The sequence below is a fragment of the Aegilops tauschii genome, chromosome 5, assembly GCF_002575655.3.
Source record: "Aegilops tauschii subsp. strangulata cultivar AL8/78 chromosome 5, Aet v6.0, whole genome shotgun sequence".
Classification (NCBI taxonomy): Eukaryota; Viridiplantae; Streptophyta; class Magnoliopsida; order Poales; family Poaceae; genus Aegilops; species Aegilops tauschii.
The window spans coordinates 458,942,914-458,956,885 of NC_053039.3; the positions used below are offsets into that span (position 1 = coordinate 458,942,914).

General features: G+C 48.3%; 3 protein-coding genes across 6 annotated transcripts; 2 read left to right on the forward strand and 1 right to left on the reverse strand.

The window, feature by feature from the left end:
• The first annotated feature begins 701 nt into the window (after positions 1-701).
• Positions 702-4,581, forward strand: LOC109754021 (transmembrane 9 superfamily member 9). Its single transcript, XM_020312954.4, has 7 exons — positions 702-1,032; positions 1,988-2,152; positions 2,247-2,356; positions 2,434-2,539; positions 2,628-2,740; positions 2,841-2,994; positions 3,098-4,581. The coding sequence occupies exons 1-7, from the start codon at positions 910-912 to the stop codon at positions 4,253-4,255; spliced, it is 1,929 nt and encodes a 642-aa protein (XP_020168543.1). The 5' UTR covers positions 702-909; the 3' UTR covers positions 4,256-4,581.
• Positions 4,582-6,795: 2,214 nt separating this feature from the next.
• LOC109754012 (mavicyanin) lies at positions 6,796-7,675 on the forward strand. Its single transcript, XM_020312944.4, has 2 exons — positions 6,796-7,045; positions 7,188-7,675. Exons 1-2 carry the CDS (start codon positions 6,874-6,876, stop codon positions 7,529-7,531), a joined length of 516 nt encoding a protein of 171 aa, XP_020168533.1. The 5' UTR covers positions 6,796-6,873; the 3' UTR covers positions 7,532-7,675.
• A 12-nt stretch (positions 7,676-7,687) lies between these two features.
• Positions 7,688-13,871, reverse strand: LOC109754011 (probable protein phosphatase 2C 70). Of its 4 annotated transcripts, none has more exons than XM_020312941.4 (12): positions 13,569-13,871; positions 13,265-13,409; positions 12,175-12,238; positions 11,277-11,385; positions 11,030-11,183; positions 10,322-10,447; positions 10,118-10,241; positions 9,961-10,037; positions 9,829-9,881; positions 8,454-8,508; positions 8,139-8,365; positions 7,688-8,022 (listed from the first exon to the last, which is right to left on the reverse strand). In XM_020312941.4, exons 2-12 carry the CDS (start codon positions 13,379-13,381, stop codon positions 7,983-7,985), a joined length of 1,146 nt encoding a protein of 381 aa, XP_020168530.1. In that variant the 5' UTR covers positions 13,382-13,409; positions 13,569-13,871; the 3' UTR covers positions 7,688-7,982. The 4 variants fall into 4 exon arrangements, with proteins under 4 accessions (XP_020168530.1, XP_073354225.1, XP_020168529.1 ...); XM_073498124.1 differs by having other exon boundaries at positions 7,688-8,057; positions 13,569-13,817; XM_020312940.4 differs by having other exon boundaries at positions 13,575-13,714.
• Positions 13,872-13,972: the final 101 nt, after the last annotated feature.

The window sequence follows — 13,972 nt, forward strand, 5'->3', positions numbered from 1 at the left end:
GACTACGAGTCGCGCCTGGAATTGGAGGAGTCCCGCCCGCATAGGGGCAAGCCAGATCCGTGTGCCTTCTAGCGCGAGGAGGCAACGAGCGTCAAGGAAGGGCCGTTGACGCACGTCGACGGTCAGAATCGAGGTATGAGGTCACCATCGCCGGTCAGATACAATGTCCGGGCCCCTCCACCATGTAATGTCTTGCAACACAACATCCGCACCGGGACAACCCCACAAACCTTCAACAGCGGGCCACCATGCTGCAACAGAGGCCGGCGGCAAAAGAAGGGAAGGGAGATGGGGAGCCGATAATGGCGGCGGGGTGCTCCTCCCGGGCCGCGCCGGTGCAGGCGACACACGAGCCCATGTGTTTTAGTGCTAGCAGTAAACTTTTTTCTAAGGTCTATAGTCTTACTTTCAAGGCCCGAATCAACTTGGACTCACGAGTGTGTTGGTTAAAATCCCAACACCTCAGTGCAATTTGATAAATCAAACATTGCCACTAGTTTCATCTACTACTATTATGATTCAAGTCCCCAACCAATCTACCTTTGCCTGAAAATGACAAGAGGGGCCTGCCTCGCTGCTTCCGCACGCAAGCCGGGAGCAGCAGCATCGATCGCCGCCAGGTCAAACGAGACGAGCACGCGCGCGGCACGTGGGGACGTGCGGTCAAGTCCGGCGGATGGCCGACACCCTCCGCCGAATTACGCATTTCCTGGGGGGCCTGGGCGCGAGAGCCGGTTATCCGATAAAACCCCCGGCGCTGAGATCCGCGCACCCGAAGCTTCTCTACTTCCCTCCGCCCCACCCCCACCCGCCTTCCCAGCCAGCGCGCGGTTTGGTCGTCGCCTCCTCCTCCTCCCCCTCGCCGATCCACCCGCCCCTCCCAGATCCACGCCACCGCGCGGATCCCCGATGCGGGCGCCGGCGATGCTCCGGTGGGCCGCCGCCGGGCTCGCCCTCGTCGCGCTCCTCGCCGCCGCGCCCCCCGCCGCCGCCTTCTACCTCCCCGGCGTCGCCCCCACCGACTTCGGCAAGGTGAGAACTCGCTTCCTCCCCCCCTGGTGCCACGCACCAGAACCCCTCCGTCCCCGCCGGCCGAGGGAATGAGTAGCTCGCGCCCGGGCTCGCCGGCTAGATCCGGTCAACGGGCGGCGCTTCCCCGCGCGCAGGCTCCCGGGATCCGCGGATCTCAGGACAGACTCGTACGCACAAGTGCTGATGGTCCAATTACCTTCGCCGCGATCGCAGCCAGGGGCGCACTAGGATGCGGGATCCGCATGCATCCTTGGTTGCGCCATGATTCGCGCGTTGCCTACTGCCTCCCCGCGCGCCCCGTTCTGATCCCGAACGTGCTCCTTAGATTCACCCATGGTGCTGGCTCACAGTTGGTTTTGTTACATGCGTGTCCTTGTACACTTGTAGTGCTAGTGGTTCTAAGACACTGAGAATTGGAAGCAGACGCTTATGGCAATTTAGATCTCATCTTTTTCTTAGTTTGATCCACAGCTAGGGCTCGATCGGCTGATTGAGTAGAATAGACGTCTCAGCCAAGCACAAATCTGATCTCATAGTTTTAAAATGCCCAATTCGCAGTAATTGCGCGTCCTGCAAGGACTTGCTTTTTTATGTTTATTATTACTGTTTAAAAGGCTGCGCCGTTTGTCAAAGATAGTTTTCTTGTTTGGATCTTTTATGTCATAATCTTAGAAAAAAGTTCTGTTTGATACACCGGGGTTTAGTACATGTTCCTAGGAAACTAAATGCTCTGAAGAGCAGTATAGAATATTGTGTGGGATGGTTGAAACATAGTTTCGAAGACCAAACTGATCACCGGATCTGCCTCAACTGAAATTGTACTGGTTGGGCCAGATATCTTTTCTGCTGAGTTATGACTGTATCTGATATTTCTATGAACAGCTATCTGCATATAGCTTTTCTTTTTGCTTCTAAAATATGTCCTTGATTTATCTCTCGGTTTATCCGTCTACAGGGAGATGAACTGTTGGTGAAGGTGAACAAGCTGACATCAATAAAGACTCAGCTACCCTACACATATTATTCCCTTCCTTTCTGCAAGCCGAATACCATAGTTGACAGCGCTGAAAACCTTGGTGAGGTTCTCCGTGGTGATCGAATTGAGAACTCCCCTTACGTGGTAAGTATTCGGTAAAGAATAATCAATAATTTATGTACCTGGGAGGAAAATGTGCCTGGTTTTTAGTTTAACATGCTCCTTGTCTGAACTGCAGTTTCAAATGAGAGAGCCCAAGATGTGCCAGATTATCTGCAAAATAACTGTTACTGAGAAAGAAGCAAAGGAGCTCAAGGAGAAGATTGAGGATGAATATCGTGTGAACATGTAAGGGCAATATAGTAGGTGTTGTCGCGCTTTACTTTGCATGGTATTTTTTGAAATTGACTGGGTTTTCTTTGCAGGGTTCTTGACAATCTGCCACTGGTTGTTCCAGTTCAAAGGCCAGATAGGAACACTGTGGCCTACCAAGGTGGATATCATGTTGGTGTCAAGGGCCAGTATGCTGGAGTAAGTTCATATAGCCTGTTCATGCTTACCCTTGTCTTTACATGTATGATCGGGACTAACTAATTCACGTATATAAATATATTTCCAGAGCAAGGATGAGAAGCACTTCATCCACAACCATTTGTCATTTTCGGTTAAGTTTCACAAGGATGAGGATTCAGAACTTTCTAGGATAGTGGGATTTGAGGTCAAACCATTCAGGTTTTCTTTCAACTTTGCTTGTTGTGTTAATAACTTTTGCCATACCTAAATGGAATGTACGTACCTAATTTTTGTGTTCTGTCTTGTATGTTTGCACCAGCATCAAGCATCAGTTTGATGGGAATTGGAATGACGCAATCACTCGTTTGACCACATGTGATCCTCATAACAGCAAGTTTGTAGTAAATTCTGAAACTCCTCAGGAGGTTGAGGTCGGCAAAGATATCATATTCACCTATGATGTTCGCTTTGAGGTACTATTTTTTTTATTGTTGTCTCCTACGACATGATAGTTTCTTAACCTTTAATGTTAGATCTGCTTTACCGAAAAATTCATGGAATTTGTTACTTCTGCAGGAGAGTGAAATTAAGTGGGCATCTCGATGGGACACCTATCTGTTGATGTCTGATGATCAGATTCACTGGTTCTCTATCGTTAACTCTCTCATGATCGTGCTTTTCCTATCTGGTATGGTGGCCATGATCATGATGCGCACCCTGTACAGAGATATATCTAGGTACAACCAGCTTGAAACTCAAGAGGAGGCACAGGAGGAAACTGGCTGGAAGCTTGTCCACGGAGATGTTTTCCGCCCTCCAGTCAACTCTGATTTGCTCTGCGTCTTTGTTGGCACTGGAGTCCAATTCTTTGGCATGCTGCTGGTTACGATGATCTTTGCTGTTCTGGGTTTCCTCTCTCCATCGAACCGTGGAGGATTGATGACTGCAATGCTTCTCGTCTGGGTCCTGATGGGGTTGATTGCTGGCTATTCTTCTTCACGACTCTACAAGATGTTCAAGGGTGCAGAGTGGAAGCAGATAACCCTGCGCACGGCTTTCCTGTTTCCAGGGATTGCCTTTGTTATCTTCTTCATCTTGAATGCCCTTATATGGGGGGAGAAGTCATCCGGTGCTGTCCCATTCACCACCATGTTTGCCCTGGTCCTCCTCTGGTTCGGCATCTCAGTGCCCCTCGTGTTTGTTGGGAGCTACCTCGGGTTCAAGAAGCCCGCCATGGAGCCTCCAGTGAAGACCAACAAGATCCCGCGTCAGATCCCTGAGCAAGCCTGGTACATGAACCCGCTCTTCACCATCCTGATCGGCGGCATCCTGCCGTTCGGCGCGGTCTTCATCGAGCTCTTCTTCATCCTCACCTCGATCTGGCTGCACCAGTTCTACTACATCTTCGGGTTCCTCTTCCTGGTGTTTGTGATCCTCATCATCACGTGCGCGGAGATCACCATCGTGCTCTGCTACTTCCAGCTGTGCAGCGAAGACTACAACTGGTGGTGGAGGTCGTACCTCACCTCGGGGTCGTCGGCGCTGTACCTCTTCCTGTACGCTGGGTTCTACTTCTGGACCAAGCTGCAGATCAGCAAGCTGGTGTCGGGCATCCTCTACTTCGGGTACATGCTGCTCGCCTCCTTCTCCTTCTTTGTGCTCACCGGAACCATTGGCTTCTGCGCCTGCTTCTGGTTCACGAGGATGATCTACTCGTCCGTGAAGATCGATTAGTCGCTGGAAGCACAGCAGGCAGAGACAGAGACAAAGCATAGCATATGTTTTCAGCTTTCGCGGTCAGAGGTGATAATTGTATGATTAAGGTGAAGGTGGGGATCATCCCCGTGTTTGTTACTCTTTTGAGGGAAAAGTTACATTTTGGGATTAGTTTATGAACTGATGATTTATGTTTATTGTTGTGGTCACAAGTGATGATACTTGTTAGTGATAAATGTTGGAGTTACAAGGGTAGAATACAATACACTGTGATGGAGTTGTCTGTTTTGGCAGAATTTAATGGATCAGCGTATAAAATTCAATTTATATTTCATGACCTGTAATTCTTGTGCTGCTGGATCGGTTTGCTGCTTGTAAGTTTTGTTTTCTTTCGAATTGGAGGTATAAGATTTGCCTTACCTGTTAAATAAGAAGGGAAATAGAGATTTACAAGTGGACATACACGGCATGACAACTACTCGTGCAAGACAATATGCCCTAGTTTCTTAGCACCTGCAGAAACCCAAAGCCTAGCCTCGTTGACAACAATTTTAAGAAGAATTGGCGGCGGTGCACTTGTGGTGTGGTAAACACAGAATTTCTCTTGTTTCAAATTGTCAAGACACGAGCATGGTGTGGGAGGTCATAGCTCGTTTATTTGGAGTTTTGCATCTATTGGGGGTTTTGCACGTCGGTTCTCTTATCCCACCAATCCTCGAAGGATTCCTCTAAGTGAACTCAAACTTATTGAAGAAGAGGCGGGTGCCTGTTTTTTTGCTCCCTTTTGCAAAGAGGGCAAAGACCACAATTTGCCCAATCACGCCTCTCCAACCGACCGGCAGTCCAAGTCTAACTTCGCAATGTGAAGAATCTAACTTTTGGAGGGGTCCAAACTTCTCAAACCATGAAGTCCATGGGGGTAGCGTAAATTCCATCCATAGAATACTCCCAAACAATGTCATCTTCATTTTCTTCGTCATGGTGGTAGTCATGCACAAGCATTCGAAGGGTGAAGAATTCTCATATGTGGTCTCCGAAGAAGACGGTGTCGTGGTTGATCTTTAGCATCCAACCCATTGAGAGCCTCACGCACTTTTCAACTCTTTCTCCTCGAGGCCTAAAAAATTAGCAGAGCAATATCCTCGGGCCTACGCCCAAGTAGCCAAGGGGAATCCCAGAAAGGTGTTTTGGCATCATTGCCAACAGTGATAGCGGTGGAGGCATAAAAGAAATCAAGGCCTTCCTCGTTGCATGGGTTACCCAACCCAACCCAAAGCTTGTTTGGCTCATTCCATTCATACCAAGGCCATCTCAGCGGCAACCACGTGCAAATTTGTCGGTTTCAGGACCCCAAGGCCTCGGTATTTCGAAGGACGAAAAACCACCTCTTTATTGACCTTGCACTTGGCCCTCGTCGTCTTGTCTGAGCTAGACCAAAGGAAAGCCCTCTCATCTTGTTGAGGTTATGAAGAGAGCCCTGCGGCACAATAAGGGGCATGATGAGTACACCGCTTTGGAGGTGATAACCGATTTGACGAGGGTCATGCGCCGAATGATGGTGATGTTTTGCCCTCCCAAGCTAGCAATTTTTTGGCTGCTTTGTCTTCAGGATATTGGAAGTCAACCTTCCTAAGTTGCCAAACCAAGACTTGGAGGCCCAAGTATTCCATAGTGAAATAAGCTCTAGTTGTCGGAGCGCTGTGGAGGATATGCCCCGAATCAAGATGATTGCATCAAATGAGCACCACCGAACTTTTACGGAAGTTGGTGCAAAGGCCTGTCACATCGCCAAACCCCTTAAGATGGCCGAGAGGTTTTCCATGCCCCTCTTAATTGGAGCCATAAAAATGGTCGTGTCGTCCGCATAGAGGAATGTACACACCATGGCGCCACGTCCTCGAATCTTATGTCTAATGCCTTTACTAGTTGCAAGGTCGAGGATTTGAGGGAGAGGGTCAATCGCAAGGCGGAGAATGGGGGTCCCCTTATCAAAGCCCTCGGCCATGTTTGATAGAAGGCACGGGCAACCCGTTGAGGAGGAATCGCAAAGAGGAAGAGGAAAGTAACGTGGCAATCCAATCCTGAAATTGCTTGTAAGGTTGTAAAAGCTTTCAGCCAGCACCATTATGAGAATATATTCTTGTGCTCTCTAGAGCTTCACGCCTCTATCAGTCTACTGCTGCCTTTCCTGTAATTTCATTACTATCATTGTAACTCTCCCTCCTAGAGTGCGCTTTCGGCATCGCCATGGAATTGCTCCGGCATTTGTGGCATGTGTATGCGTTGCTTAGCACAGAAGGCGACCACGGAGCGCAAGAGGCAAACTTTTTTTATGTTTGAACTGCCCCACCGGCAAACTTTTGCGGGCGACTTGCCTCGGTTGGCGCGTAGGGATTCAAAAAAGTTTCAAACTCAAAATCTCGGACGAATCTGCAGGAGAAAAACTCGCTCGCTTCCTGCTGCGCCGGCCAGGAGTGGGCCAGGATGTCATGTGCACGAGACCACCAATGAGTGCGCCCTGGCACGAGCAATTTACTTATATGCCACTGATGCCCCCGTGCTCTGCTTGCTTTCCCCATTCACTGCTCACTCTGCTCGCCACTCTGCTCACTCTCTCTAGAGGTGAGAGCTGAGCAATGGCGTCCAGGGCGCTGTTGCTCGCCGTGGCCGTGGTGGTGGTGGCGGGGTGCGCGGTGGGGCTCTCCGGCGCGACGGACCACATCGTGGGGGCCAACCGCGGGTGGAACCCCAACATCAACTACTCCAGCTGGTCCGCCAACCAGACCTTCTACGTCGGCGACCTCATCTGTATGCCCAAAGAAAAACCCTCACCCTCTCTCTCTCTCTCTTTTCTTCACCTCGGCCTCCCCTCCCCTCTCCCCTCCCCTAGCTCCAGCTCCACCAGATCTACTACTACTTCCCTGCCGCCTCACTCATTCCTGATTTGCAGCGTTCCGGCACCAGAAGGGGACGCACAACGTGTTCGCGGTGAACGAGACCGGCTACGACAACTGCACCATGGACGGGGTCACCGGCAACTGGACCTCCGGCAAGGACTTCATCCCGCTCCCGCACCCCGGCACCTACTTCTTCATCTGCGGCAACGGCTTCTGCCAGGCCGGCATGAAGGTCGCCATCACCGTCCGCATCTTCGATCTCGGCCCAGAGATCTACCCCCCGCCCGCCCCCGGCGCCGACAATCCCCCCTCCTCCTCCTCCTTCGCCGCAGGGGCGTGGCCGGCAGCGGCAGCGGCGGCCACCGCGCTGGGAGCTGCTGCCATCATTGCCCTTTAGTTCCTAGGAGTATCATCTGCAGCAATTGACCGAGACGTGGTCTCTAATCTAGTATAACTAGTTGGGGCGCATTTAACTAGCTAGCTTTCCTGATGTAATGTAACCGCATCTGCATTTCGAGTATCAGTAGAATGTACTCATGGATGACCACGGCAGTTGCAATTCATCAAGATAGATCCAAAACGCTGGGAAAAAAAAAGCTCTGCAATTTATCCACAACCCATATCCACCAACCAAGATCGACAGCTATGTATATTGGACAAAAGGCTACAAGAACAAACCCTATGGGAATTGTTGAATAGAATCCCTCTGTTATATACACCACTTCACTTACTGCTATCTGATTTTGTCTATCACCGATTAGACCCTTTCTGAACCATGTGGCTTGGCCTTGGAGCGCTGCTGTTTCGACCGGGTCACGACCTTCTGACCATCGCTTTGCCTCGGAGCGCTACTTCGACGACGACGGGGTCTTTGGGGCATCAGGCTCGCTGTTCACAAAGGGGACAGGGGAGGGGCTCAGATTCTGAAAGAGTAGCTCAGGTTTTACAATGTGGGATTTCAAAATCTGTAATATGTGTTGCTTCAGCAGAGGAATCTTGCTTACCTGGGCCGCATCTCTTCGTCGGTGACCGCAGATTGCTCCGAGCTAGCAGTAGCAGCCGACTTGGTAGGCGTGACAGGAGATTGCTCTGAGCTAGAAGTAGCAGCCGAGTCGGTAGGCTTCTTGAGCACAACCAAGATCATCGTCATGTTGTCACAACCCTCCCCACCACTCTCAGGCGCCAAGCACCGGTCGAGCACCTTCTCACACACGGCAGATAGACTATCCTCCTGCAGATTTCCAACCCCCTGGTATATGAATACCATAACACTACATGATATCAATATAATCTATGTTTGACGAAACAGAGGTGCTTACAGTCTTCAACTTTTCATGCACAAAGTCCACTACTTGTTGACTTGACATGCAGTCCCTGTCATACAATAAGGGAGTTAATGAAAACCAAGTCGCCATGGAAAGTGTAATTATGAATGCATGTGTGCATTGTAAAGCTCATCAATCAGGTCACACGAGTAATAAGTTGATACATCATCAGATCACATGACAAAAGTAGCACGCTAAGAGTATGAAAGTGGCCTCAGATTCTAGTATGGAACCTCTATTGCCTTCGATGTGTAATTCATCCGATCAAACATTTCAGTGATAGCATTTAAGATGACGTGGATAAAACAGAACATTCCACAGCCTAAAAGATCAAAAACTCTGGCCTGATCCAGATCAAAGGTGTTGACTCCATGGCATGGAACTAACCAAGTCTCGTAGTATCTGCAAAACTGGTTGCAACTGAGCTTCCACAAGTACCAGTCTAACCATGTCTGACACCGCTTGCTAAATGCACAAAATCTAACCCCTTAACAATCACAATATGATGCATAAGAGAAGAGTGTGATCAACATTATTTGTGCAATACTGGTCTCTACAGATCCAAGGACATGCTGAAATAACTAAGCTCTCTAAAGACACGTTGGCATTCTCCAATTCAAATTTAGTACTGTACTCCCTCCGTCCCAAAATAAGTGACTCAACTTTGTACTACGTCCCAAAATAAGTGACTCTTATTTTGGGACGGAGGGAGTATATAATTTGTCTGGATGTACGTGGCATCTGAAAAAAGGCACCAGTTCTGTTGAGCGACCATTGTGCTCTCAATCTTCAAGAGACAACATAACATCTCAGGAGAATTGTGTGTCAATGGGCTCTAAGCGTCCAGAATGTTACACTGGGAAAACACCATGTTATGCTTTCGGTCTATCCTTAACACAAACTATTGCGTATTTGTTATTTAAGGTTCAGAACTGCAAACATACTACAGTACCTCAGCAAAATTTTGAAAATTTAGCAGCAACTTGTAAAGCTAATAAATGTGTTCCATGTCAATTATGTTGATGAATGATGACAATAAGCTCCTGTACTATGTCAACTTGCCAACATAGCCGTGTGTTCTTGATTAACATGCATCATATGTAGTGCCCAGATCAAACAATGGCATGCCCGGTGGTGGCAAGTTTTTCTTTCCCTCTATGCTTTCGGACAGTAGTTATAGTACATGGAAATCAAGGAAAATAATCGTGTTATATCCTCTTCAAGTTTCACGACTTTGATACGAAAGGTACAATTGGGAAGCTTTACTATGATATAAATCATGAACAACAAGAAAAAAAGCAGGCAAAGCAGGTATCACGATAAGTCTCAACCCTCAGAATGAATAATTATTACAGCCAAAAATTCATACCATATACCATCACAGGCCAAAACAATGAATTCATCATCCTCAGAAAGTGTAACCTGACCAACAGTAATGCAATCCTGAGTTTGAGTAATTTTGTTCAAACAAAACTGACAGAGAAGAGGCAGCAAAACTCACTGTGTTCACTTCAGGTTCAGCTGAGACAGTCTGTTTCTCGGCTGGTAAAAGCTTATTTTCCTTCATTTCCATATCCCCTGGGGATTAGATTTACAAAAATGAGTACAAATAATACATCCAATATATAAATGTTTTAGTTGATAGGAGTGTGTGCTACCAATTGCTCTTGTCAAGTTCAAACTTCCATTGACCCGCCCAGCAACAATGTAACCACCAGCATTCTCAATCCTCTCTTTTTCTGACTGAAGTTCTGGCTTGTGATCTCTTGACAAATCGTGAGCCTTAACAGTAGATGAGTTAGGAAAACATAAGCTAGCAAATATACTTCAATTACAACTAAAGATAGTTACAACTGGCATACCCGACCCTTCCTTGAGATAACACACCGGGAATCCCCGGCATTTGCAACAACCAGTTGATCATTTCTTATGATAGCCACACACGCTGTGCTTCCACATGTTGGCCCAGAAAAATCTGAATGAGGACCCTGGTACAGTAGCATAGTTAAAAAAAGGGTCAGGTAAACTTAATATTCACTAGAACATCATAAAACTAGTTTTTGTGAGTTTACTGTATAAGAAACAAGGGCACATATAAATATAACACCCCAACATTGTTGTACTGCAAGTAACATGACGGACCAATGTTTTAGAAACAATGATGTTAGGTAATTACTGCAGATATGTTCTCGTATTTCAATCAGGGATTTCAATACAGGGGTATGGAACAATCTGCAGTCTGTTTTAGGACTGGTCAGTATTAGGAGATTCACTAATCTCATCTGAGCAATCCACCGGTCCAGTTCCCACCCATCCCTGCAGAAACTCCATCCGCCCCCCTTTCTAAAGCAGGGCACAAGCCTCCTACCCAACCCACTTTCTTAACAACATCACCAATTTGAAGCAAACCCCTCTTTAGATATGGGTTGAGAAATGCCCACAATCCAAGCAGTTTTATCCATCAAATTTATTCTCAAATAAGAGATGAGCTGTGCCATGAAAAGTAACCTGTTCGATTCCATATCCAGCAAAAGGGATTGAGCAGAGAGAGGAGGAGGAAGCAATTTTACCTCCTCCGAGTGCCATCCGTCCCCAAGTTTATCTGCATCTCCAGCTTTGGGAGACCAAATTATACTCTCCAACATTCCAGTGAACTTTGGCCCCTTTTCTCCCAGCTCAGCCAGTTCTCTCCATCCCCTTTGCCCTTTCATCATCTCGTCCATTCTGAAAGAGCAATACAGATTCATTGAACCATCAAACATGTCAGTTTCAAGCAAAAAAGCATACCACAGTGCAAAGAAAGAACATGGTAGATACCTCAAAAAGGCTTTCCGAGCAGAAGAAGCTAAATCACCAGAACAATATGCTGCACTTCTTAAGAATTGCATGTGTAGATGTTTGGCGCAGAATTTAGCGACCGCTTTCCCTGTAAATTGTATTTTGTATTGGCTAATAAATTCATGTCACACATAAGAAAACACATAATGCAGCTATTTTTTTAACTAAAAGCGAAAGCACGTGTAGATTTTGAACTGACATTTTCCAAATATGTGCTTCTATCTCTTACATCCAATGGTTAAATGGAAACATGTAACTACTGAGTCATTTGATTAGCTATTGCCATGTTAGGATACTGCCATGCTGTAAAGCCAAACTCAACATAGCTAATCTCCACAGCGTACACACAACAACTAGTCAATGCTACAAATGTTCAATTCTCAGAGTTAATAAAGCCAGTGAACACATTTTGTTGTTGAAGCAATCTTTTTGGTTTCAAAAAAATAAAATCCAATGAGGGAGTCAAACGGCCATGAACCTTCAGGAGAGGACAACACAGTAAGCAAAAATGATGATCAAATAACAAGTCCTGCCAGTTAACATGAACATTGCAGTCCTGTCAGTAGCTACTTATATACACATCCAATACTGTATGAAAGCCCCAGCATGATAAAATAGTGCTAATTATATTATGTTGAACAGAATAACAGCAAACGACATAGTGATGTGCAATACATGATTTAGTGTAAGGTAACAATACAGAATTTCGTTCTATGGAAGGTTTTAAAGGGTTAGATTATACTAATCCACTCAAAGCAAGATGTGACCAGCTTAAACCAAAATAGGTACAAACCATTGTGAAACAAACAGTACAGGTACGACTGAATAGATGGTATGGTATAAAGTTAAACGAGAAGAGAAAACAGCCAGTATTTACCTCCATGCCCATCAAAAACGGCAAAAAAGGATGTGCGTTCATCAAGCTGTGGCATAGCTGTATGCTACAAGGGTAAACAGGTGCCAAGTCAGCTTCTAACGAGTAATAAACATGCAGATACACTCAAACTTAAGTATCACAAGCAAACAACTCTTATCCTCGACAATATAGCTTCAGATATGATGCAGCACTCTACATCTCCAACTTTAGTCATACGTCAGAATCAGAATCCATTTACATGAGCTAGCAGTGAACTCCCAAATGCAAGTCAGCAAGCCGAAAAACCGCTGTCTCAAGCATTTCGCCTATAGAGAAGCGCTGGCGCCATCGAGCGAACCAATGGAATTTCCAGCGCAAGTCGCAAGCCGACAAACCGCACCTCAAACTTTACACCTTATAGAGGAAAGGCGATTGGGCGGGCGAACAAACGGATAGAAAGCTACCAATGCAAATGGCAACCAACAAAGCGCTAACCGAGCCGTTCCACTTGCACGTAAAATGCTGCCATTGGGTGAATCACAACAACATTTATTCTAGGTTCCCAAATAACAGGAAGAGACCAAATCACATGATGCAAATGAATAACAGAATCAGAAACATCGAACTCCCAATGCAAGTGACACGCCGTATATAAGCATCTAACATTGGAACCGCCAGGGGGTGAGTCACAAGGAATTTAACTAACATATTCAGGCTGTTCCCAGACAGCAGGAATGGACCAATTCATCAGCAGATAAACTCGTCACGCAAATGAACAGGGCATGACGGAATCGCGAACAGCGAACTCCCGATGCGAACCAAACCGCTGCTTGGAGTAGTACGGGAAACGCCATTGCGGGGAATCGCTAACGGGAATTCATCGCACCCCCGCCGACCAACTGACTCGTCACGACGCGGGCGAGCGAATCTATGCACGCAAGAGGCGCCACCCCGGGACTCACCGAGCCGCCGCGGATTCCTCCCGCGCTGGCGCGTCGAGGCCCACGCGCTGCCTGCGCACCCTAGGCCGTGCCGTGCCGTACCGTACCGAGCGGCGCGCACAGAACGCAAAATAGAGAGAGCAGGGGAAGTGGGGGAAGGAGGAACTCACGGCGTCCTCCATGGTGGTCCGCCATCCCTGCATGGAGGCGAGGCCGTAGCGGACGCGGGCGCCCTCGCCGTCGGCGGTCTGCTTCTCCGTCTTGGGCGTGCTGAGGTACGTCCCCATGGCGCCCTAGCCCTCGAGCCCGGCGCACCTGCGTCAACCAGCAAACACCCTCGCCGTCACTGCTACAGCCCGTCTCGGCCGCGACCGCGACTGCGACCCCGGCCCGCGCGACTGCGGCAATTCCAGCCCCGCGGTGGGAGCGGGGACGCGATTCGGCGGAGGAGGTGGGGGGTGGGGAGGGACTCACTGCGGTTGCGGTTGCGGTTGCGGTTGCGGCGGGCGGGCGGTGGAGCGGATGCGGAGGAGGAGGAGACGTCTCTCCTCCGTATTTGTATGGAGGTGGCTTTCCGTCGCCGCGGCGCGGGGGCGGGGGAGGGAGACGGGGTGGGGTGGGGGATTCGGGGAAGATGTTGCGTATCTACTCTCCGCCTTTTCTATTCACCGCCAGCTCCCCGGATCGCCTCCCTGCCGGCCGGCTTCGGGCTTCGCCTCTCTCTCTCTCTCTCTCTCTCTCTCTCTCTGTCGTGGACGGTTCTGATCCCTCTGCCTCTCCCTCCGGCCACGCCTCCCCGGACTAGTAGTAAAATAAAAACCGACATGCTAGTTGTGGTATGCGGTTACTTTTGGACCTAGTGGCCCGTGCCCAACGGG

What these genes read in the sequence shown, in the direction of transcription:
- LOC109754021 (XM_020312954.4), top strand. Translation starts at nt 910, where the DNA reads ATGCGGGCGCCGGCGATGCTCCGGTGGGCCGCCGCCGGGCTCGCCCTC. An exon ending in CCCCCACCGACTTCGGCAAG is followed by an intron (nt 1,033 to 1,987) that starts GTGAGAACTCGC and finishes ATCCGTCTACAG; the next exon opens with GGAGATGAACTGTTGGTGAA. An exon ending in TCAAGGGCCAGTATGCTGGA is followed by an intron (nt 2,540 to 2,627) that starts GTAAGTTCATAT and finishes ATATATTTCCAG; the next exon opens with AGCAAGGATGAGAAGCACTT.
- LOC109754012 (XM_020312944.4), top strand. Translation starts at nt 6,874, where the DNA reads ATGGCGTCCAGGGCGCTGTTGCTCGCCGTGGCCGTGGTGGTGGTGGCG. An exon ending in CTACGTCGGCGACCTCATCT is followed by an intron (nt 7,046 to 7,187) that starts GTATGCCCAAAG and finishes CCTGATTTGCAG; the next exon opens with CGTTCCGGCACCAGAAGGGG.
- LOC109754011 (XM_020312941.4), bottom strand. Translation starts at nt 13,381, where the DNA reads ATGGGGACGTACCTCAGCACGCCCAAGACGGAGAAGCAGACCGCCGAC. An exon ending in TTATCTCAAGGAAGGGTCGG is followed by an intron (nt 10,242 to 10,321) that starts GTATGCCAGTTG and finishes TCTACTGTTAAG; the next exon opens with GCTCACGATTTGTCAAGAGA. An exon ending in GAACTTGACAAGAGCAATTG is followed by an intron (nt 10,038 to 10,117) that starts GTAGCACACACT and finishes TCTAATCCCCAG; the next exon opens with GGGATATGGAAATGAAGGAA.